We start from the raw sequence: 26,290 nt of genomic DNA, 5'->3' as shown, positions 1-26,290 counted from the left end.
TATTCAGATTAGCTATAACAATAGAGAATTGTAATAATAGAGAATTGTTGCCTCCCTGAGCACTTAACAAAAAAAAATATATAACATGGTTGATACATTTTTTTTAATTAATGAACAATGTAAATAGACTACTACAAGGATGACTGACAATGCGATACCACAGTGTAAAACTGATTATTTTGTCAATGAAATGATCAAACAAATCCCTGAAACAAAGATGCAGATCATTCGTCCCCTGTAGTTTGTAATGCATGCTGTAAAAACACTACAGAGGCGTCTCCACCCATTCAGGTTTCATCTCCTTCATAATAAACACATGTAAGCAAACAGAACTCCATCAAACACTTATGCACAGTACACTTTGGCAGCTGTCTGGAAAGATTTATACCATCCAACCAACTCAAAATACACAGTCTAAATATCACTCTTGCATCTTTAAGCAGCTCAAGCTGGTCAAAAGCAAGTGTGAATTACTTTTACCTACTTTAAAGACCATTCTAGCACTTAGTGTTTATTAGACAGATACATGCTTCAAATGTAAGTAGTTTCAAAGCCAATGGCAGTTTTTTTCTCTTTTTTTAATATTAATTATTTGGCTCAATTATTTTCCATACTTGAAAAATAAATGGCAATAGATTAGATCATTTCTGCATCAGTACATCTCAAATACTCCTAGTCTGTGATACTACATCACATACTAGATTGTCCTAGATTGTCCTTAGTCAGAAAAAAGACCTTCCGTTCTGATAATTTGTCAGTTACAGTCTCTCACAAAAGGCATTTCATCCACATCGACAACGATTTTTCATCCATGTGGAGAATTATAACATTTGGCAGCTTCAAATCAGCAGCTTCCCTCCTAGAGATCATTCATTATCCTACCATGTGACTACAGCCATCCACCCCTAAAATCATGTTAAACAAGAATCCCTCAAAACACTGAGGTAAATTATATAAGTCTTGAGTAATTACTGTCTTCAGTGCATGTGGTATCAGCAGCTGTTATAATGAGCTCCAGCTCATTTGTTAGTCTTTCTGCTTTTGGTGGAGTTCAAGTCACTCTTGGTCTTCTGCAAGCGGGAGAAGATCTCTTTGAACAGCGCCTTGTACTCCGGTGTGTTCTGGCTGAGCCGTTTGTCCACCTGCTCCACCTGCCTGCTGATCCCCTCCAGGGCCTCTGGGGTGGAGGGAGTTTGAGGGGGTGTGGGAGGCGTGGCAATGGCCCCCGATGTTGAAGGCCCTGTGGTGATCATGCTGTACTCTTTCATGGAGGGGTCCCTGGAGACGGGCCGCGAGGTCTGCACTCCAGCATGGCACAGGCTCTCCTCATGACGCCGGCACTTCCCCAGAAGCTCCTCATACTTTTCCAGCAGGGCGTGGTACTGCTCATCCACCTCCCTCAGGATGGACATGCCCCGTTTGCGCACTCCATTGGCATGCATGGCGTAACTGCCCTGACGTCTACCTGAGGCATCACGAGCTGAGATTGCATTCAGAGCTGTGTCGCTGCAGCTTTTCCTCACTGGGACTCCCTGCTGCCCTGTGGCCCCTCCCTCTCCAGCACCTCCTTCTCCCCCTTCTTCCAGCCCTGTGCTCAACTCTGGGGTGTCTGTCTCAGGGCCATTGTTGAGCAGTGTCTCTAGGCCGTCTTCCATGCCCCCAATCATACACATCCTGGACTTCCTCAACTGCTGCATCTCCTGGAGCTCAGCTTCAAGCTCCTGAACCCGCAGCTGGCAGCCCTCTGCTCCTAAGAGACGCTGTTCCAGACGTTCAAACTCGTGCAGCACGGCGGCACACTCCCGCTCAGCGCTCTCTCTCTTGGACCTCTCTGTGGCCATGGCTGAGCGAAGGGATGAGACTATGTCTCTCAGGCGCCCGTTCTCTTCATCCAACGGCCGTCTCTCAGCCAGGTCGACACTGCCCGGGTTGGCCAACAGGAAACCATCCTCATACCTGACAAAATAATAGTGATAAAAATAATAGTATACAAAGGCATAAAATGTCACAGAATACTAGAGCATGAAACGTCAAGCTATGGAAAAGGCATAAAAACATAAAAAAAACCTCACATTATCGTAAGGCATAAAAACACCAAAAAAACGTCATAGTATAGTAAGGCATAAAGCGTCACAGTATACTAAAGCATAAAACGTCAAAAAAACATCATACTATAGTAAAGCATAAAAACATCAAAAAACTTCATAGTATAGTAAGGTATAAAGCGTCATAGTATACTAAAGCACAAGAAGTCAAAAAACGTCATAGTATAGTAAGACATAAATCATCATAGTATAGTAAGGCATGAAAACATTTTTAAAAACTTCATAGTATAGTAAGGCATGAAAACGCCAAAAAAACGTCATAATATAGTAAGGCATAAAAATGTCAAAAAGGTCATGGTTTAGTAAGGTAAAAAAATGTATAGTATAGTAAGGCACAAAAATCCCCAAAAATCTCATAGTATAGTAAGGTATAAAAACTTAAAAAAAACATAATAGTATAGTAAGGCATAAAAAGGCCACAAAAAGTCATAGTATAGTAAGGCATAAAACGTCATAGTATGGTAAGGTATAAAAATTTCAAAAAAATATTTTAGTATAGTAAAGCATAAAAAGTCATAGTATAGTAAGGCATAAAAATGTCAAAAAATGTCATACTTTGGAAAAGGCATAAAAACTTCAAAAAACGTCATGCTATAGTAAGGTATGAAATATCATAGTTCAGTAAGGCATAAAAATGTCAATAAAAATCATAGTATAGTAAGGCATAAAACGCCTAAAAAGTCATAGTATAGAAAGGCTTAAAAATGCCAAAAAACGTCATAGTATAGTAAGGCATAAAACATCACAGTATACTAAGGCATAAAAAATCATAATATAGTAAGGCATAAAACGTCTTAGGATAGGAAGGCCTAAAAACTTCAAAAAACGTATAGGTATACTAAGGCATAAAAATGTCAAAAAACATCATAGTATAGTAAGGCATAAAACGCCTAAAAAGTCATAGTATAGAAAGGCATAAAAATGTTAAAAAAACATCATAGTATAGTGAGACATAAATGCGTCAAAAAACGACATGCTATAGTAAGGCATAAAATGTCATGGTATATTGAGACAAAAATACGTCAAAAAACCTCATGCTATAGTAAGGCATAAAACGTCACAGTATACTAAGGCATAAAAACGTAAAAAAAAAATCATACTATAGCAAGGCATAAAAACATCAAAAAACATCATAAAATCAATCAAATGATTTTTTTTTTCAATCAAAAAATGTCATACTTTGGAAAACGCATAAAAACAGCATAAAATGTCACAGTATAGTAAGGCATAAAAACGTCAAAAAATGTCATAGTATAGTAAGGCATAAAAACGCCAAAAAACGTCATAGTATAGTAAGGCATAAATGCGCCATGAAACGTCATAGTATAGTAATGCATAACAGGCCTAAAAAGTCATAGTAAAGAAAGGCATGAAAACGTTAAAAAAAATCATAGTATAGTGAGACATAAATACGTCAAAAAACGTCATGCTATAGTAAGGCATAAAACTTCATAGTATAGTAAGGCACAAAAATGCCAAAAAATCTCATGGTATAGTAAGGCATAAATACGTCAAAAAAAATCATAGTATAGCAAGGCATAAAAACATCAAAAAATATAGTAAGGCATAAAAACGCTACAAAACGTCATGCTATAGTAAGGCATAAAATGTCACAGTATAGTAAGGCATAAAAATGTCAAAAAACGTCATAGTATAGTAAGGCATAAAACTTCATAGTATAGTAAGGCACAAAAATGCAGAAAAATCTCATAGTATAGTAAGATATAAAAACTTCAAAAAATGTCATAGTATAGTAAGGCATAAAAACACGAAAAAACGTCATAGTATAGTAAGGCATAAAAACACCAAAAAACGTCATAGTATAGTAAGGCATAAATACGCCATGAAACGTCATAGTATAGTAAGGCATAAAACGTCACAGTATACTAAGGCATAAAAATGTCAAAAAATGTCATAGTATAGTAAGGCATAAAAATGTCAAAAAATGTCATACTTTGGAAAAGGCATAAAAACGTCAAGCTATAGTAAGGCATAAAAATGTCCAAAAACATCATAGTATAGTAATGCATAACAGGCCTAAAAAGTCATAGTGAAGAAAGGCATGAAAACGTTAAAAAAACATCATAGTATAGTGAGACATAAATACATCAAAAAATGTCATGCAAAAATGTAATAAAACTTCATAGTATAGTAAGGCATAAAAACGTCAAAAAACGTCATAGTATAGTAAGGCATAAAACTTCATAGCATAGTAAGGCATAAAAATGTCAAAAAATGTCATAGTATAGTAAGGCATAAAACGTCAAAAAACGTCATAGTATAGTAAGGCATAAAACGTCATAGTATAGTAAGGCATAAAAATGTCAAAAAATGTCATAGTATAGTAAAGCATAAAACGTCATAGTATAGTAAGGCATAAAACTTCATAGTATAGTAAGGCATAAAAATGTCAAAAAACGTGATAGTATAGTAAGGCATAAAACTTCATAGTGTAGTAAGGCATAAAAATGTCAAAAAATGTCATAATATAGTAAGTTATAAAACGTCAAAAAACGTCATAGTATAGTAAGGCATAAAACGTCATAGTATAGTAAGGCATAAAACGTCAAAAAACGTCATAGTATAGTAAGGCATAAAACTTCATAGTATAGTAAGGCATAAAAATGTCAAAAAAACTTCATATTATAGTAAGGCATAAAACGTCAAAAAACTTCATAGTATAGTAAGGCATAAAACTTCATAGTATAGTAAGGCATAAAAATGTCAAAAAATGTCATAATATAGTAAGGCATAAAACGTCAAAAAACTTCATAGTATAGTAAGGCATAAAATTTCATAGTATAGTAAGGCATAAAACTTCATAGTATAGTAAGTCATAAAAATGTCAAAAAATGTCATAGTATAGTGAGGCATGAAAACGTCATAGTATAGTAAGGCATAAAAATGTAAAAAAAACGTCATAGTATAGTAAGGCATAAAAAGGTCAAAAAACATCATAGTATAGTAGGGCATAAAAATGTAAAAAAACATCATAGTATAGTAAGGCATAAAAATGTAAAAAAACATCATAGCATAGTAAGGCATAAAAATGTCAAAAAATGTCACAGTATACTAAGGCATAAAAATGTCAAAAAATGTCACAGTATTGTAAGGTCTAAAATCTTCAAAAACGTCATGCTATAGTAAAGCATAAAAACGCCATGAAACCTCATAGTATAGTAAGGCATAAAACTTCATAGTATAGTAAGGCATAAAAATGTAAAAAAACGTCATAGTATAGTAAGGCATAAAAATGTAAAAAAACATCATAGTATAGTAAGGCATAAAACTTCATAGTATAGTAAGGCATAAAAATGTCAAAAAATGTCATAGTATAGTAAGGCATAAAACGTCAAAAAACGTCATAGTATAGTAAGGCATAAAACTTCATAGTATAGTAAGGCATAAAATATCAAATACGTCATAGTTTAGTAAGGTATAAAACGTCATAGTATGGTAAGGCATAAAACTTCATAGTATAGTAAATCATAAAAATGTCAAAAAATGTCATAGTATAGTAAAACATAAAACGTCATAGTATAGTAAGGCATAAAACTTCATAGTGTAGTAAGGCATAAAAATGTCAAAAAATGTCATAATATAGTAAGTTATAAAACGCCATGAAACCTCATAGTATAGTAAGGCATAAAACTTCATAGTATAGTAAGGCATAAAAATGTAAAAAAACGTCATAGTATAGTAAGGCATAAAAATGTAAAAAAACATCATAGTATAGTAAGGCATAAAACTTCATAGTATAGTAAGGCATAAAAATGTCAAAAAATGTCATAGTATAGTAAGGCATAAAACGTCAAAAAACGTCATAGTATAGTAAGGCATAAAACTTCATAGTATAGTAAGGCATAAAATATCAAATACGTCATAGTTTAGTAAGGTATAAAACGTCATAGTATGGTAAGGCATAAAACTTCATAGTATAGTAAATCATAAAAATGTCAAAAAATGTCATAGTATAGTAAAACATAAAACGTCATAGTATAGTAAGGCATAAAACTTCATAGTGTAGTAAGGCATAAAAATGTCAAAAAATGTCATAATATAGTAAGTTATAAAACGTCAAAAAACGTCATAGTATAGTAAGGCATAAAACTTCATAGTATAGTAAGGCATAAAAATGTAAAAAAAACGTCATAGTATAGTAAGGCATAAAAATGTAAAAAAACATCATAGTATAGTAAGGCATAAAACTTCATAGTATAGTAAGGCATGAAAATGTCAAAAAATGTCATAGTATAGTAAGGCATAAAACGTCAAAAAACGTCATAGTATAGTAAGGCATAAAACTTCATAGTATAGTAAGGCATAAAATATCAAATACGTCATAGTTTAGTAAGGTATAAAACGTCATATTATAGTAAGGCATAAAACTTCATAGTATAGTAAGGCATAAAAATGTCAAAAAATGTCATAGTATAGTAAAGCATAAAACGTCATAGTATAGTAAGGCATAAAACTTCATAGTATAGTAAGGCATAAAAATGTCAAAAAATGTCATAGTATAGTAAAGCATAAAACGTCATAGTATAGTAAGGCATAAAACTTCATAGTGTAGTAAGGCATAAATATGTCAAAAAATGTCATAATATAGTAAGTTATAAAACGTCAAAAAACGTCATAGTATAGTAAGGCATAAAACTTCAAAAAACGTCATAGTATAGTAAGGCATAAAACTTCATAGTATAGTAAGGCATAAAAATGTCAAAAAAAACTTCATATTATAGTAAGGCATAAAACGTCAAAAAAGGTCATAGTATAGTAAGGCATAAAACTTCATAGTATAGTAAGGCATAAAAATGTCAAAAAATGTCATAATATAGTAAGTTATAAAACGTCAAAAAACTTCATAGTATAGTAAGGCATAAAACTTCATAGTATAGTAAGGCATAAAAATGTCAAAAAATGTCATAGCACAGTAAGGCATAAAAATGTCAAAAAATGTCACAGTATTGTAAGGTCTAATATCTTCAAAAATGTCATAGTATAGTAAGGCATAAAATGTCAAAAAACGTCATAGTATAGTAAGGCATAAAACTTCATAGTATAGTAAGGCATAAAAATGTCAAAAAATGTCATAGTATAGTAAGGCATAAAACGTCAAAAAACGTCATAGTATAGTAAGGCATAAAACTTCATAGTATAGTAAGGCATAAAAATGTCAAAAAATGTCATAGTATAGTAAGGCATAAAATGTCAAAAAACGTCATAGTATAGTAAGGCATAAAACTTCATAGTATAGTAAGGCATAAAAATGTCAAAAAATGTCATAGTATAGTAAGGTATAAAACGTCAAAAAACGTCATAGTATAGTAAGGCATAAAACTTCATAGTATAGTAAGGCATAAAAATGTCAAAAAATGTCATAGTATAGTAAGGCATAAAACTTCATAGTATAGTAAGGCATAAAATATCAAATACGTCATAGTATAGTAAGGTATAAAACGTCATAGTATAGTAAGGCATAAAACGTCATAGTATAGTAAGGCATAAAAATGTCAAAAAATGTCATAGTATAGTAAGGCATGAAAACGTCATAGTATAGTAAGGCATAAAAATGTCAAAAAACGTCATAGTATAGTAAGGCATAAAAATGTCAAAAAACATCATAGTATAGTAGGGCATAAAAATGTAAAAAAAACGTCATAGTATAGTAAGGCATAAAAATGTAAAAAAACATCATAGTATAGTAAGGCATAAAACGTCATAGTATAGTAAGGCATAAAAATGTAAAAAAAAACGTCATAGTATAGTAAGGCATAAAAACGCCCAAAAAATTTCATAGCATAGTAAGGCATAAAAATGTCAAAAAATGTCACAGTATACTAAGGCATAAAAATGTCAAAAAATGTCACAGTATTGTAAGGTCTAAAATCTTCAAAAACGTCATGCTATAGTAAAGCATAAAAACGCCATGAAACCTCATAGTATATTAAGGCATAAAAAGTCATAGTATAGTAAGGCATATAACGTCAAAAAACATCATAGTATAGTAAGGCATAAAACGTCATAGTATAGTAAGGCATAAAAATGTCAAAAAATGTCAGTATAGTAAGGCATAAAATGTCAAAAAACGTCATAGTATAGTAAGGCATAAAACTTCATAGTATAGTAAGGCATAAAAATGTCAAAAAATGTCATAGTATAGTAAGGCATAAAACGTCAAAAAACGTCATAGTATAGTAAGGCATAAAACTTCATAGTATAGTAAGGCATAAAAATGTCAAAAAATGTCATAGTATAGTAAGGCATAAAACGTCAAAAAACGTCATAGTATAGTAAGGCATAAAATGTCAAAAAACGTCATAGTATAGTAAGGCATAAAACTTCATAGTATAGTAAGGCATAAAAATGTCAAAAAATGTCATAGTATAATAAGGCATAAAACTTCATAGTATAGTAAGGCATAAAATATCAAATACGTCATAGTATAGTAAGGTATAAAACGTCATAGTATAGTAAGGCATAAAACTTCATAGTATAGTAAGGCATAAAACGTCAAAAAACGTCATAGTATAGTAAGGCATAAAAATGTCAAAAAATGTCATAGTATAGTAAGGCATGAAAACGTCATAGTATAGTAAGGCATAAAAATGTAAAAAAAACGTCATAGTATAGTAAGGCATAAAAATGTCAAAAAACGTCACAGTATAGTAAGGCATAAAAATGTAAAAAAACGTTATAGTATAGTAAGACATAAAAACGCCAAAAAAATTTCATAGCATAGTAAGGCATAAAAATGTCAAAAAACGTCATAGTATAGTAAGGCATAAAAATGTCAAAAAAACTTCATATTATAGTAAGGCATAAAACGTCAAAAAAGGTCATAGTATAGTAAGGCATAAAACTTCATAGTATAGTAAGGCATAAAAATGTCAAAAAATGTCATAATATAGTAAGTTATAAAACGTCAAAAAACTTCATAGTATAGTAAGGCATAAAACTTCATAGTATAGTAAGGCATAAAAATGTCAAAAAATGTCATAGCACAGTAAGGCATAAAAATGTCAAAAAATGTCACAGTATTGTAAGGTCTAATATCTTCAAAAATGTCATAGTATAGTAAGGCATAAAACGTCAAAAAACGTCATAGTATAGTAAGGCATAAAATTTCATAGTATAGTAAGGCATAAAACTTCATAGTATAGTAAGGCATAAAAATGTCAAAAAATGTCATAGTATAGTAAGGCATGAAAACGTCATAGTATAGTAAGGCATAAAAATGTAAAAAAACGTCATAGTATAGTAAGGCATAAAAATGTCAAAAAACATCATAGTATAGTAGGGCATAAAAATGTAAAAAAACATCATAGTATAGTAAGGCATAAAAATGTAAAAAAACATCATAGTATAGTAAGGCATGAAAACGTCATGGTATAGTAAGGCATAAAAATGTCAAAAAACGTCATAGTATAGTAAGGCATAAAAATGTCAAAAAACGTCATAGTATAGTAGGGCATAAAAATGTAAAAAAAACATCATAGTATAGTAAGGCATAAAAATGTAAAAAAACATCATAGTATAGTAAGGCATAAAACGTCATAGTATAGTAAGGCATAAAAATGTAAAAAAAAACGTCATAGTATAGTAAGGCATAAAAACGCCCAAAAAATTTCATAGCATAGTAAGGCATAAAAATGTCAAAAAATGTCACAGTATACTAAGGCAGCTATTCTCAACCTTGGGGTCCCGACCCCAACTGGGGTCGCGAGATGATTTCTAGGGGTCGCCAAATCATTTTAATCATTTAATAAATTCAAGTATACCAATATTAAATTACATCATTTCAAACAGGGAGTTTTTTTTTTATTTTTAGTTCATAACTGCTTCATGGTTTGTCTCTAATTCATTGTAGCCTATCAGCGGCATGATCTGTAGCTACTGTGCGCGTGAGAGTGGTCAGTGACACAGAGCGGGAAAAATAAACAAAGCCGGCGTTATTGTTTTGGTAGCAGCAGCAACAGTAGCAGTTTCGCTAGCATATATTTGTAAAAAAAAAAAAAAAAAAAAATTGAGCGATGGCTGAAAAGAAAAAATACTCTATCATCCCAAGATGATCAGCAGCGGGGGTCCCAAGATGAAAGCCTACCACCACCTGAAAAACGTATGTCACTGGGGCCGACACCGGCTACTACACGGCTACGAAAATACCAGGCAGACTTTTTAAAATATGGTTTTTCATTCATTACCAAAAATAACATCGAACAGCCCCAGTGTGTTGTTTGTTCAGAGGTTCTGGCGAATGAGAGCCTTAAGCCAGCTAAACTGAAGAGACACCTGGAAACCAAACACGGCAGCTTAGTTCACAAACCCTTGGATTTTTTTCAGCGCAGGGAGCAACAGCTGAAAACACAAAAATCAGTGGTTTGTGAATTTTCTACAGTCCCCGCTAAGGCACTTGCTGCTTCATATGAAGTCGCGTATCTGGTGGCTCAGTCTAAAAAGGCACACACTATAGCGGAGACTCTCATCCGTCCCGCAGCTGTTGCCATGACGAGGGCGATGCATGGGGAGAAGATAGCCAGCACCCTTTTAACCATCCCTATGTCAAATGATACCATGGGGCGCCGCATTCAGGAGATGTCAAATGACATTAAAGATCAGCTCATTGACAGAGTGAGAAAGAGCGGAAGGTTTTCCCTTCAAATTGACGAATGCACAGATGTGTCGGGAGATGCGCAGCTGCTGGCATTTGTGAGATACAGCTATGAAGGGAAAATGCACGAGGATCTATTATTTTGTTCATCAATGGAGGGAACATGCACTGGACGGGACATTTTCAACAAACTTGACTGTAACATACAAAAAGAGGGACTGAAATGGGAGAGCTGTGTGTCTGTGTGCACAGATGGAGCTGGAGCTATGCAGGGGGCAAGGAAGGGTTTGAGGGCCTGCGTGTTGGAGGTAGCTCCCCACGTAAAATTCCTCCACTGTGTGATCCACAGGGAAGCTCTCGCTGGCAGGTGCCTCGAGCCAGAGCTTCGTGACGTTCTACAAACATCAGTTAAGATGGTGAATTTCATTAAATCACGGCCGCTCCAAAGCAGACTCTTTGCCACACTCTGTCACGAAATGGGATCAGACCACGAAGCACTTCTCTTTCACACAGAGGTTAGATGGCTTTCTCATGGAAAAGTTTTAACTAGGTTATTTGAACTGCGTGAAGAGGTGCGCATATTCTTATCGGACTGTGGTTCCCCCCTTGCTGACTATCTGACTGACCAAAAGTGGGTCGCGAGCTTGGCATATTTAGCCAGCATTTTCGACAAATTAAACAGCCTAAACCTGTCCCTACAAGGCCCAAACACAAATGTCCTTATTCTCTCTGATAAGATCACAGCGTTTAAGAGAAAGCTAGAGCGGTGGGCTGTGAGAGTGGAAGGGGGGAGTGTTGACATGTTTCCCGAGCTTGATGACTTTATGGACAGTTACGATATAACCATTCAAGCGATGAAAGGAATAATTGCCTCTCACCTCAGAAGCCTGCTTGAAAACTTTAATAAGTACTTCCCAAGTGATGACACTCCGGAGAAGTACGACTGGATACGCCAAACTTTTGTCACCTCCACCGCGCACCACCTCCCATCAGAGCTGCAGGACGCCCTGCTGGAGCTCACCTCTGACCGGACACTACAGACCGCTTTCACGGCATACACGCTGGAGGAGTTCTGGTTGTCAGTAGCAACAGAATACGCAGCACTGTCAAAAGCTGCAATGGATGTACTGTTTCCATTTGCATCAACGTATCTGTGTGAGAAGACATTTTCTGCGCTGACATATATGAAAAACAAATATAGATCACGACTCCTCAGAGTTGAGAGCGATCTGCGTGTGGCCATGTCTAAAATAAAGCCAAGAATGCAATTGCTCTGTTCAAAGAAGCAAGCCCAGCCATCACATTAAAAGAGAAGCCTAGTTGGCACAAAAGTGAGGGTGAAACTATAAATTTGATTTTTTTGGAACTTGGAGTTTGTTAGGCCTAATTATTATTATTATTATTAATTAATTAATTAATTATTATCTTCTTTTTCCTGTTTAACGTTTCAGCAACACAACGTTTGAAATGAGTTTTGGGCTGTTTTTCTCCCCAAGCTGTTCTGTTTCGACTTCCTACGATGTTAATAGTTTTTCTTTAAGAAAAAGAATAGTAAAGGTTACTTGTTTGCATTCAAGCGGCTATAACACTAACAATTAATAATAAGCAGTAGCCTATGATGGGATGTGGCGAAATCTGTCTGTTATCTCGTTTGAAAAGATATCGATGCTGATTTATGTTTTTCATCAAATTCAAAATTGTTTCAAAATAAAATAAGGAAACTATTACATGTCATGTGATCATACGTGCTTCTTTTGTAAATATAACAGTGTGGGTTTATTTATTTATTTATTTATTTTGGGGGGGGGGTCGCGAACAGCAGTGCATGATAAATTGGGGTCGCTACTCAAAAAGGTTGAGAACCACTGTACTAAGGCATAAAAATGTCAAAAAATGTCACAGTATTGTAAGGTCTAAAATCTTCAAAAACGTCATGCTATAGTAAAGCATAAAAACGCCATGAAACCTCATAGTATATTAAGGCATAAAAAGTCATAGTATAGTAAGGCATATAACGTCAAAAAACATCATAGTATAGTAAGGCATAAAACGTCATAGTATAGTAAGGCATAAAATTGTCAAAAAATGTCATAGTATAGTAAGGCATAAAATGTCAAAAAACGTCATAGTATAGTAAGGCATAAAACTTCATAGTATAGTAAGGCATAAAAATGTCAAAAAATGTCATAGTATAGTAAGGCATAAAACGTCAAAAAACGTCATAGTATAGTAAGGCATAAAAATGTCAAAAAATGTCATAGTATAGTAAGGCATAAAATGTCAAAAAACGTCATAGTATAGTAAGGCATAAAACTTCATAGTATAGTAAGGCATAAAAATGTCAAAAAATGTCATAGTATAGTAAGGTATAAAACGTCAAAAAACGTCATAGTATAGTAAGGCATAAAACTTCATATTATAGTAAGGCATAAAAATGTCAAAAAATGTCATAGTATAGTAAGGCATAAAACTTCATAGTATAGTAAGGCATAAAATATCAAATACGTCATAGTATAGTAAGGTATAAAACGTCATAGTATAGTAAGGCATAAAACTTCATAGTATAGTAAGGCATAAAAATGTCAAAAAATGTCATAGTATAGTAAGTTATAAAACGTCAAAAAACGTCATAGTATAGTAAGGCATAATACTTCATAGTATAGTAAGCCATAAAAATGTCAAAAAATGTCATAGTATAGTAAGGCATAAAACTTCATAGTAAAGTAAGGCATAAAACATCAAATACGTCATAGTATAGTAAGGCATAAAAAGTGATAGTATAGTAAGGCATAAAACTTCATAGTATAGTAAGGCATAAAACGTCAAAAAACGTCATAGTATAGTAAGGCATAAAAATGTCAAAAAATGTCATAGTATAGTAAGGTATGAAAACGTCATAGTATAGTAAGGCATAAAAATGTAAAAAAACGTCATAGTATAGTAAGGCATAAAAATGTAAAAAAATGTTATAGTATAGTAAGACATAAAAACGCCAAAAAAATTTCATAGCATAGTAAGGCATAAAAATGTCAAAAAAACTTCATATTATAGTAAGGCATAAAACATCAAAAAAGGTCATAGTATAGTAAGGCATAAAACTTCATAGTATATTAAGGCATAAAAATGTCATAATATATTAAGTTATAAAACGTCAAAAAACTTCATAGTATAGTAAGGCATAAAACTTCATAGTATAGTAAGGCATAAAAATGTCAAAAAATGTCATAGCACAGTAAGGCATAAAAATGTCATAAAATGTCACAGTATTGTAAGGTCTAATATCTTCAAAAATGTCATAATATAGTAAGTTATAAAAAGTCAAAAAACTTCATAGTATAGTAAGGCATAAAACTTCATAGTATAGTAAGGCATAAAAATGTCAAAAAATGTCATAGCACAGTAAGGCATAAAAATGTCAAAAAATGTCACAGTATTGTAAGGTCTAATATCTTCAAAAATGTCATAGTATAGTAAGGCATAAAACGTCAAAAAACGTCATAGTATAGTAAGGCATAAAATTTCATAGTATAGTAAGGCATAAAACTTCATAGTATAGTAAGGCATAAAAATGTCAAAAAATGTCATAGTATAGTAAGGCATAAAACGTCATAGTATAGTAAAGCATAAAAATGTCAAAAAATGTCATAGTATAGTAAGGCATGAAAACGTCATAGTATAGTAAGGCATAAAAATGTAAAAAAACGTCATAGTATAGTAAGGCATAAAAATGTCAAAAAACATCATAGTATAGTAAGGCATGAAAACGTCATAGTATAGTAAGGCATAAAAATGTCAAAAAATGTCATAGTATAGTAAGGCATGAAAACATCATAGTATAGTAAGGCATAAAAATGTAAAAAAACGTCATAGTATAGTAAGGCATAAAAATGTCAAAAAACATCATAGTATAGTAGGGCATAAAAATGTAAAAAAAACATCATAGTATAGTAAGGCATAAAAATTTAAAAAAACATCATAGTATAGTAAGGCATAAAACGTCATAGTATAGTAAGGCATAAAAATGTAAAAAAAAACGTCATAGTATAGTAAGGCATAAAAACGCCAAAAAAATTTCATAGCATAGTAAGGCATAAAAATGTCAAAAAATGTCACAGTATACTAAGGCATAAAAATGTAAAAAAACGTCATAGTATAGTAAGGCATAAAAATGTCAAAAAACATCATAGTATAGTAGGGCATAAAAATGTAAAAAAACGTCATAGTATAGTAAGGCATAAAAATGTAAAAAAACATCATAGTATAGTAAGGCATGAAAACGTCATAGTATAGTAAGGCATAAAAATGTCAAAAAATGTCATAGTATAGTAAGGCATGAAAACGTCATAGTATAGTAAGGCATAAAAATGTAAAAAAACGTCATAGTATAGTAAGGCATAAAAATGTCAAAAAACATCATAGTATAGTAGGGCATAAAAATGTAAAAAAAACATCATAGTATAGTAAGGCATAAAAATGTAAAAAAACATCATAGTATAGTAAGGCATAAAACGTCATAGTATAGTAAGGCATAAAAATGTAAAAAAAAACGTCATAGTATAGTAAGGCATAAAAACGCCAAAAAAATTTCATGGCATAGTAAGACATAAAAATGTCAAAAAATGTCACAGTATACTAAGGCATAAAAATGTCAAAAAATGTCACAGTATTGTAAGGTCTAAAATCTTCAAAAACGTCATGCTATAGTAAAGCATAAAAACGCCATGAAACCTCATAGTATATTAAGGCATAAAAAGTCATAGTATAGTAAGGCATATAACGTCAAAAAACATCATAGTATAGTAAGGCATAAAACGTCATAGTATAGTAAGGCATAAAAATGTCAAAAAATGTCATAGTATAGTAAGGCATAAAATGTCAAAAAACATCATAGTATAGTAAGGCATAAAACTTCATAGTATAGTAAGGCATAAAACGTCAAAAAACGTCATAGTATAGTAAGGCAAAAAAACTTCATAGTATAGTAAGGCATAAAAATGTCAAAAAATGTCATAGTATAGTAAGGCATAAAAATGTCAAAAAATGTCATAGTATAGTAAGGCATAAAACTTCATAGTATAGTAAGGCATAAAATATCAAATACGTCATAGTATAGTAAGGTATAAAACGTCATAGTATAGTAAGGCATAAAACTTCATAGTATAGTAAGGCATAAAAATGTCAAAAAAACTTCATATTATAGTAAGGCATAAAACGTCAAAAAAGGTCATAGTATAGTAAGGCATAAAACTTCATAGTATAGTAAGGCATAAAAATGTCAAAAAATGTCATAATATAGTAAGTTATAAAACGTCAAAAAACTTCATAGTATAGTAAGGCATAAAACTTCATAGTATAGTAAGGCATAAAAATGTCAAAAAATGTCATAGCACAGTAAGGCATAAAAATGTCAAAAAATGTCACAGTATTGTAAGGTCTAATATCTTCAAAAATGTCATAGTATAGTAAGGCATAAAACGTCAAAAAACGTCATAGTATAGTAAGGCATATAATTTCATAGTATAGTAAGGCATAAAACTTCATAGTATAGTAAGGCATAAAAATGTCAAAAAATGTCATAGTATAGTAAGGCATAAAACGTCATAGTATAGTAAGGCATAAAAATGTCAAAAAATGTCATAGTATAGTAAGGCATGAAAACGTCATAGTATAGTAAGGCATAAAAATGTAAAAAAATGTCATAGTATAGTAAGGCATAAAAATGTAAAAAAACGTTATAGTATAGTAAGACATAAAAACGCCAAAAAAATTTCATAGCATAGTAAGGCATAAAAATGTCAAAAAACGTCATAGTATAGTAAGGCATAAAAATGTCAAAAAATGTCATAGTATAGTAAGGCATAAAACTTCATAGTATAGTAAGGCATAAAAATTTCAAATACGTCATAGTATAGTAAGGTATAAAACGTCATAGTATAGTAAGGCATAAAACTTCATAGTATAGTAAGGCATAAAACGTCAAAAAATGTCATAGTATAGTAAGGCATAAAAATGTCAAAAAATGTCATAGTATAGTAAGGCATGAAAACGTCATAGTATAGTAAGGCATAAAAATGTAAAAAAAACGGCATAGTATAGTAAGGCATAAAAATGTCAAAAAACGTCACAGTATAGTAAGGCATAAAAATGTAAAAAAACGTCATAGTATAGTAAGGCATAAAACTTCATAGTATAGTAAGGCATAAAAATGTCAAAAAATGTCATAGTATAGTAAGGCATAAAACTTCATAGCATAGTAAGGCATAAAAATGTCAAAAAATGTCACAGTATACTAAGGCATAAAAATGTCAAAAAATGTCATAGTATTGTAAGGTCTAAAATCTTCAAAAACCTCATGCTATAGTAAGGCATAAAAACGCCATGAAACCTCATAGTATAGTAAGGCACAAAAAGTCATAGTATAGAAAGGCATAAAAATGCCAAAAAACATCATAGCATAGTAAGGCAAAAAACGGAAAAAAAAGTCATAGTATAGAAAGGCATAAAAACGTCAAAAAACGTCATAGTATAGTCAGGCATAAAACGTCAAAAAACGTCATAGTATAGTAAGGCATAAAACTTTATAGTATAGTAAGGCATAAAAATGTCAAAAAATGTCATAGTATAGTAAGGCATAAAACGTCAAAAAACATCATAGTATAGTAAGGCATAAAACTTCATAGTATAGTAAGGCATAAAAATGTCAAAAAATGTCATAGTATAGTAAGGCATAAAACTTCATAGTATAGTAAGGGCATAACACATCAAATACGTCATAGTATAGTAAGGCATAACACATCAAAAAACGTCATAGTATAGTAAGGCATAAAACTTCATAGTATAGTCATAGTATAGTCATAGTATAGTAAGGCATAAAACTTCATTGTATAGTAAGGCATAAAAATGTCAAAAAATGTCACAGTATACTAAGGCATAAAAATGTCAAAAAATGTCACAGTATACTAAGGCATAAAAATGTCAAAAATGTCATAGTATTGTAAGGTCTAAAATCTTCAAAAACCTCATGGTATAGTAAGGCATAAAAACGCCATGAAACCTCATAGTATAGTAAGGCACAAAAAGTCATAGTATAGAAAGGCATAAAAATGCCAAAAAACATCATAGCATAGTAAGGCAAAAAACGGAAAAAAAAGTCACAGTATAGAAGGGCATAAAAACGTCAAAAAACGTCATAGTATAGTCAGGCATAAAACGTCAAAAAACGTCATAGTATAGTAAGGCATAAAACTTTATAGTATAGTAAGGCATAAAAATGTCAAAAAATGTCATAGTATAGTAAGGCATAAAATGTCAAAAAACGTCATAGTATAGTAAGGCATAAAACTTCATAGTATAGTAAGGCATAATACGTCAAAAAACGTCACAGTATTGTAAGGCATAAAACTTCATAGTATAGTCATAGTATAGTAAGGTATAACGCTACCAAATGTCATGCTATAGCAAGGCATAAAACGTCATCGTATAGTAAGGCATAAAAATGCCAAAAAATATCATGCTATAGTAAGGCATAAAATATCATAGTATAGTAAGGCATAAAAACGTCATAGTATAGTAAGGCATAAAATTGTCAAAAAATGTCATAGTATAGTAAGGCATAAAACTTCATAGTATAGTAAGGCATAAAACATCAAATACGTCATAGTATAGTAAGGCATAAAACGTGATAGTATAGTAAGGCATAAAACTTCATAGTATAGTAAGGCATAAAACGTCAAAAACGTCATAGTATAGTAAGGCATAACACATCAAAAAACGTCATAGTATAGTAAGGCATAAAACTTCATAGTATAGTAAGGCATAAAACTTCATTGTATAGTAAGGCATAAAAATGTCAAAAATGTCATAGTATTGTAAGGTCTAAAATCTTCAAAAACCTCATGGTATAGTAAGGCATAAAAACGCCATGAAACCTCATAGTATAGTAAGGCACAAAAAGTCATAGTATAGAAAGGCATAAAAATGCCAAAAAACATCATAGCATAGTAAGGCAAAAAACGGAAAAAAAAGTCACAGTATAGAAGGGCATAAAAACGTCAAAAAACGTCATAGTATAGTCAGGCATAAAACGTCAAAAAACGTCATAGTATAGTAAGGCATAAAACTTTATAGTATAGTAAGGCATAAAAATGTCAAAAAATGTCATAGTATAGTAAGGCATAAAATGTCAAAAAACGTCATAGTATAGTAAGGCATAAAACTTCATAGTATAGTAAGGCATAATACGTCAAAAAACGTCACAGTATTGTAAGGCATAAAACTTCATAGTATAGTCATAGTATAGTAAGGTATAACGCTACCAAATGTCATGCTATAGCAAGGCATAAAAACGTCATCGTATAGTAAGGCATAAAAATGCCAAAAAATATCATGCTATAGTAAGGCATAAAATATCATAGTATAGTAAGGCATAAAAACGTCATAGTATAGTAAGGCATAAAATTGTCAAAAAATGTCATAGTATAGTAAGGCATAAAACTTCATAGTATAGTAAGGCATAAAACATCAAATACGTCATAGTATAGTAAGGCATAAAACGTGATAGTATAGTAAGGCATAAAACTTCATAGTATAGTAAGGCATAAAACGTCAAAAAACGTCATAGTATAGTAAGGCATAACACATCAAAAAACGTCATAGTATAGTAAGGCATAAAACTTCATAGTATAGTAAGGCATAAAACTTCATAGTATAGTAAGGCATAAAAATGTCAAAAAATGTCACAGTATTGTAAGGTCTAATATCTTCAAAAACGTCATGCTATAGTAAGGCATAAAAACGCCATGAAACCTCATTGTATAGTAAGGCATAAAACGTCACAGAATACTAAGGCATAAAAATGCCAAAAAATGTCATAGTATAGTAAGGCATAATACGTCAAAAAACGTCACAGTATTGTAAGGCATAAAACTTCATAGTATAGTCATAGTATAGTAAGGTATAACGCTACCAAATGTCATGCTATAGCAAGGCATAAAACGTCATCGTATAGTAAGGCATAAAAATGCCAAAAAATATCATGCTATAGTCAGGCATAAAATATCATAGTATAGTAAGGCATAAAAACGTCATAGTATAGTAAGGCATAAAAATGTAAAAAAACGTCATAGTATAGAAAGGCACTAAAACGTCAAAAAACATCATGCTATAGTAAGGCATAAAACTTCATACTATAGTAAGGCATAAAAACGTCAAAAAACGTCATAGTATAGTACATACAATATGTACCTTACAATACTGTGACATTTTTGTGACTTTTCATGCCTCACAGCACTAAGGCATTTTTATAGGGCCGCATCATAGTAGAGTAGTTAGAACTGTTACCTCACAGTTAGAAGTTTGTGGATTCCAACCCTTTCTCTATGGAGTTTGCATGTTCTCACTGTACCTGCGTGCATTCTCTGTGTACTATGATGTTTCATGCCATACTATATATGCTATGACGTTTTTTGATGTTTTAATGCCTTAGTATACAATGACATTAAGACTTTTTATGCCCTACTACACTATGACATTTTTATGCCTTACTATACTGACCTTTATATGATGTTTTATGCCTTACTAAACCATAACGTTTTCATAACTTTATGCCTTACTAGGCTGACATTTGTTGATGTTTCATGCCTCAATATACTATGATAGTTTTTATACCTTACTATATATACTATGACATTTTTATGACTTTTTATGCCTTACTATATTATGACGTTTTTAAGCTTTGCTATACAATGACCTTTTATGTCTTTTTATACTATGATGTTTTTATGCCTTAGTATACTATGACTTATGACATACGTGTCCCTATATCAGGAATGATGTTACCGTATTATTTGCGTATGGGCCTTCCAGAATTTAAATTCAGGTCTTATATGTTAATAAAGTGTTTGGTTGACGGCATTAAAATTCCAATCCCTTTGTTAGGTAGGGGTGGTGGGGTTTTTACGTACCTACCAATGTTCAGACCAAACCTACGCCCTTGAAGCAGCTACATATTAATCTGTGTGAACAAGATTAAATCACAACCAAACCTGACTGCAGAGTGTGGATGTGTCCTGGGAGTGACAAACTCAAGTGCCTTTATGTACATGCATGTTCTACATTAGAAAATAGGCTTCAAACAGTTAGTCACCGTGGTGCAGTGCAGAGCTCTTTGAGGCAGGGGAAGGAGTGAACAGTCTTGCGCCGTTCCTTCTTCTCTCTGCGGACTCTCAGCTCCTCCAGAGTTCGCAACTCCTCAACCCGAGCTGTCAGACTGTCCACCTGACCCTGCAAAGTCTCCATGGTGCCCGTCAATCTGTTCACAAACACACACACAAATGTTTGTACTTGTGCTTGTTATGTCATTAATGACTCAATTCTCTTTTGTCTCAAGATACCATCCTCCTACAGCAGCAATGAGTCACTGTTACTTAACAGAGAATGTGAAGGAGCACATTTAGAAAGAACAAAGGCAGCCACTGAAAAATATTTTTAGCCTTTGGTCCAGTATTTTGATCTGCAAGGAACTTTAATCCCTGATTATGATTATGAAATTGCTAAAGACAGCAAACGTTTTACAAGTGCTTTATAGCTGCAGTGGTGGAAGGTTATCACACAGTTGTTGTATCATGAACAAAAATGTAGAAAAATAAAGAAATTACACAGCGACTTCTTGACTATTGGAGTACTATCGTTTGGTTTATGTTTCTTTGGCTTTCAAAACGTTCCTTTAAAGACTTATGTGATATAATGACAATAATCTCCTTGTCAAAAACGTGTTTTTCCACAGTGGAGAGCAGAAAATGATGAAGACAACAGTCTCAGTGTGGATCACCTGTCTATTTTCTGCTGCGAGGCCTTGCTCTCCAGTACCAGTTTCTCATTGGTGATCTCCAGCTCTCTGGCAGTCACATCCAGCTGCTCATACACCTTTGCGTGCTGCTCGTTCATCTCCCTCAACATTTCCAACTGCTTGGACAGGTACTGAAAGGGAAACAGGTTTAACATTAAAGTGCTTTGATGAGTGACTTAATACAGCTTCAGCAGTGATTTCTAACCAGGTGGTACATTGGATTAAAATATATATTCATGTTCTCAGTCAGCTGTGACACCTGGACATGACATGTTGAAATAAAGAATGCATGAAAACTAACATCTGTGAGCAGATATGAGAGTATGAAATAACTAAAGGGCTAACTGGCGTGACACATAAATAATGGCTACTGTAAATGTGACAGATAAATGGTTGAAACATTCAGCTTCCATTCGATATATTATTGGTACAAATGCAAACTTGACACACTGACAGCTCAATACATAATTTTATATTAATAATAGTTGAACAACAACCAGTTTCAAATCAATTTAAAAGGAACTTGAGTTCATGTGACAGGGCAGGAACCACTGATCAGTGTAAATGTAATGAAATCTAGTTCTTGTTTCTCTGGGGGTTGAATGTACTTAGTATAAGTCACTTTGGACAAAAGAGTTTCCCCAAAAAATTTAATATGATGTAAATTAGTCTGTTCAGCTGTAAGGTAAATCTACAGATATTGACATATATTTTCAGAGGAATGTATAACAGACATTTGCACTTTCCTGCATCATACAGTAGATTCATGTCAGTATCAGATTCTAGTGAGTTTTTGTTTCATGTGATCCCTTCAGAGTTGTGTTGCTGAGCACACTCATCCTCAGCAACACTTCTGACTAATAATGAGTCTTAAAGCTGTAAAGAGGTGACAGTTTCAGTAATTCCGCATATCATTTCATGTTCACAGAGCAAACACTTCTGGTACTCTCTTCTGTGAGTTCCAGATTTTACGATAATTAGCTTGGCACAAAATCAAGAGCGGCCAGTTGATGCCAGGTATTTCTTGTGTAGGATGTGCATGAAATCTGTTTGGATAGCACTGACTTGGGCATGCACGAGACAAAAGGTGAGACAATACCTCTATCTCTTGCACTTGGTCCTCGTTGTTGATGTACATCTGTTGGAGGGAGTCCTCCAGCTCCTTGTTGCGTTCCAGCAGAGTCTTGCCGAGCTCCGCTGCCAAGTGCAGGTCTGAAAGAAGCCGAGACAGAAGGACAGACATCATCAGCAGGAAACAGTGAGAGTGAAGGGGGACAAGATGAACATTTGGTGCTTTTGAAAATCTGCACTCACTGACATCCACCCTGGACATGAATACAGTGTTTTATCACCACAGTGTGTGGCGTGAGCAGTGACAGGAACACACACACATGCATCATTGTAAGTGTAAAGCACCAGGGACTAGATATTTCCATTTCACGTTTGTTAGATTAGATATTAGATATATTTTACTTTTGGTGCATGTGTTATGTTTCCATGTAAACTATCATACATGCCTGAGTGGCGTAGCAAACCCTCGGTTTTATCTGATAAATGTAACAAGCTTCATTAGCTCACACTGTGCATGCGTGCATTGCTACATTTGACTCCAATACTGCAGAGGGAGGCAGGGACATGCTGTAATTTCCTGTTTCAACAATGCAGAACTGATAACAGAACACTGGCCTGAGCTTCTGAGTGATAATGAGCTGAGTGAGTGTGTGTTTGAGTCGAAAGCAGAGAGAGCCTTCACCCCCAGGTCCAGTTCAGTCACAGCACTGTTTCTGTTCCGGAGGGCCGTCACATGCAGAATCTTAGTTACGTAATTTCTGAATTATGCGCACGGATAAGAAGCTATGTTGAGGAAATATCAATCACCAGGCACCTATGAACACAAAAAAGGCCGTCACATCTGTTCAAAGCGCACTGTTATGACCTTAAAGACAGTCATGGCCTCTTTACATAGGTGTGTATATGACTGTGTTCATATGCTCATGTGTATTTGCTTTCTGCACATGCATCTCTACAATGCTCTCTGATGTGTGACTCTCACGTTCAATCACAGGCCCTCCTCAGATGAAGCTGCAACACAAACATGACATCACCACGCCACGCCATCTGCCCACATGTACTTCATATGTTTGCGATATCATAATGAACACAGGGGTCACTAAACAGCAGAGCTAGGAAGAGAGAAGTTACATAACAGCAGCATCATTTCTGGGGCGAAATGATGCCTGACTATGAGTGTATGCAGAATGACGTTTGTTTGGAGCGGTGAGCGCTGACGGCACAAATTCTGCCTCCAATCTGACCCCAAAGCCTGCAATCTTTGATACCTACTAAGGAGGTCTTGTCTGAGGCTTCCTAATCAGATCAACCAGAGGCTTAATGACTTCAGGCTCATTGCTGAATAATGCTGAGATGAGATACAGATAGCATGGCAACACACACACACACACACACACATACACAGAAATATCCACCTGCCTCTCTTCTCTCTCTCTATGTACAAAGCGATGATGAGACACAAAGCTGCTTTAGTTCTCTGGGTCAGCAGGTACTCAGGAGATGGGGTGATGCTGAGGCCGGCGCTACAGGAGGACACACACATCTCATCTCTTCTCTGCGCTGCCCATGAAAGTGCATCCATTTAAGTCATTACTGAGAGAGCTGATAACACTCTGTATCACATTTCACATTAGCAAAAAGGCAACAATTGCAAACACAATAATTATGATAAACTCTGCTTTTGCCTCACATGTTTATTTAAGGTTAAGGGCTTGACAGCAGGCCTGTCTCGAGGTGCTTCTAAAAAATAATAGTCACAAACCAATCACCGTCCACCCTGCTATAGTCAAATCTTTCACATGAACAAGTGAACATGAGGGCTGGGGCCTGTTCCACTGTTGTGGCTCTTGCCGAGTCTTTTCTTTGTTCAAAAACTTCCACGTCTACAAAATTGGGGAAATGTTCTGCATTCTTCTTCCCACAATGGCCGGCTTGTTTTGACCTTTGGTAGGCACACACACGCACACCCTACATGTCACTACCTCCCCACAGATGATCTCTATTTTCACATCTTCTTTGTCATCCATCCAGACCCACAAACTCAGCAGAGTGAACATAAAGTGTTTGATAGATTTGAAGGAAAAAAAAAAAAAAAGAAAGAGAGAGGATAAAGCGAGAGCAGAGGAGTGCTAGGATATTATAGATGTGGCCCGGTAGGGAAGGAATTGAATCAGAGGCAAGAGTCACTCAGTCAGACTATTCTGGGAAACATCACTGACATGATGAAAATAAGTGGCAGGAGAGGAGAGCAGAGATGGAGGGCAGGCAGCTCCAGGCTCAGTGGATAGACAGAGACTGACAGATACGTGGGTTTACAGTTATCATAGTGCGAGCACTTGTGCATGAAATGTGTTTTTACAAATGGATGTAACCTCCTCCCTTCTTTCCATCCAACCCCTCCTGCATGAATCCATTTACCCAAAATCCAATCCAGGGAGCCAGGGATATTGTGGAAGGGGCATTGTTACACCCTTTGCTCGCGCCACACAAACCTGAGACAGGAGAAATGATGCCTCACCTTGCTCCAGATCCCGCTGGTCGTACCACGGCTCCTCTTCCTCAGTGACAAACTCCTCCATCCTGCCCGCGCGTAGCATCGATGCTGATGAACTTCTCCTCCTCACCGGCGATGTGATCTACTAATTCACAAACGGCTTGCCCGGAAGTGACAACAAACAACAGCGGTGCTGCCTCCCCAAGTGTGTAACCCTTTGAGACAATTACCTAAGGAGAAAATCCCGGCAGCGCACCTGCTTCTGGATCCATCTGCAGATATGAGAGAGACCGAGCGAGCGGAGCTGCAGCCATGAAATGAACTGGACTGAGCCGCAGCTGCTAAAAAGGACCACAGTGCTTCTTCTGTTTGTCTCACCCGTCTTTGATGTGCAGCAGGGCCTTACAGACACAGGCTGGCAGCCCGGCTTCACCGCTCTGTGGCCGAGCGCTGCCGCTGCTGCTGCGTTCAAGCACTGTCGGAAATTCTGCGAGAGATGTGGGCGCCTTAACTCTTTATGCTGCTGCTAGAGCACTGCCTTTTGCCTCTTGTCTTATAACTGCTATCTGAGACACCTGAACACTGGTTTGACTCCATCATCACTCGTTGGTGAAGCTCACTGACTTAAAATCATGCGTTTATTTATTTAATGTCATGTCTGTCCTTCTCTGTAATACTGTAGTCCTGCTTGACCCCAGATATGCTCTGTGGTAATTAAACATTTTGGTTTAGTAATATGAAACATTAAGCAAAAAACTAGATTTTGTCTCGAGGGCCTTCCTCAATATTACATAATTATGCAGGACACCCCTATCATTTAAGTTGATACTGTTTTAGTGGTCCATATTCAGAAAGAAAGACATTTTCTAACAATTTAGTGGACCTAAGCACAAAATAATCGGTAATTACAAGCTGAAAAAATATACATTCTATCTTGAAAGGTTTCTTTTTTCACAAAATAGGGGTTCAATAGCTGATTTCATCTCCCGTGAGTACCTTTTGGCCATTTGGATTTCCTCTGCCAAAGATGGGACAACATCAAAAACTAGACTGCATTTAGTTTTAAAATGTGTCTCTAACACCACAAACACTAGTGCCAATCTTTTTCTCAGTGAATATAATCATCTAAAATAATTTACAACCCTTCTACTTAATTGTCTGAA

At 34.3% G+C, this 26,290-nt stretch overlaps 1 protein-coding gene across 1 annotated transcript; it reads right to left on the bottom strand.

Annotated features, from left to right (window-relative positions):
• Window positions 1–86: 86 nt before the first annotated feature.
• Window positions 87–25,768, bottom strand: cdr2l (cerebellar degeneration-related protein 2-like). The gene is made up of 5 exons (XM_056401181.1): window positions 25,152–25,768; window positions 22,662–22,774; window positions 21,545–21,693; window positions 20,861–21,025; window positions 87–1,956 (listed from the first exon to the last, which is right to left on the bottom strand). Exons 1-5 carry the CDS (start codon window positions 25,228–25,230, stop codon window positions 1,020–1,022), a joined length of 1,443 nt encoding a protein of 480 aa, XP_056257156.1. The 5' UTR covers window positions 25,231–25,768; the 3' UTR covers window positions 87–1,019.
• Between the last annotated feature and the right edge of the window lie 522 nt (window positions 25,769–26,290).

The sequence above is a fragment of the Seriola aureovittata genome, chromosome 17 (assembly GCF_021018895.1).
Source record: "Seriola aureovittata isolate HTS-2021-v1 ecotype China chromosome 17, ASM2101889v1, whole genome shotgun sequence".
Lineage (NCBI taxonomy): Eukaryota > Metazoa > Chordata > Actinopteri > Carangiformes > Carangidae > Seriola > Seriola aureovittata.
This window is presented reverse-complemented; position numbering and strand designations above follow the sequence as displayed.

What these genes read in the sequence shown, in the direction of transcription:
- cdr2l (XM_056401181.1), bottom strand. Translation starts at nt 25,230, where the DNA reads ATGCTACGCGCGGGCAGGATGGAGGAGTTTGTCACTGAGGAAGAGGAG. An exon ending in CCAGCGGGATCTGGAGCAAG is followed by an intron (nt 22,775 to 25,151) that starts GTGAGGCATCAT and finishes GGCTTCTTTCAG; the next exon opens with ACCTGCACTTGGCAGCGGAG. An exon ending in ACCAAGTGCAAGAGATAGAG is followed by an intron (nt 21,694 to 22,661) that starts GTATTGTCTCAC and finishes TTTCCCTTTCAG; the next exon opens with TACCTGTCCAAGCAGTTGGA.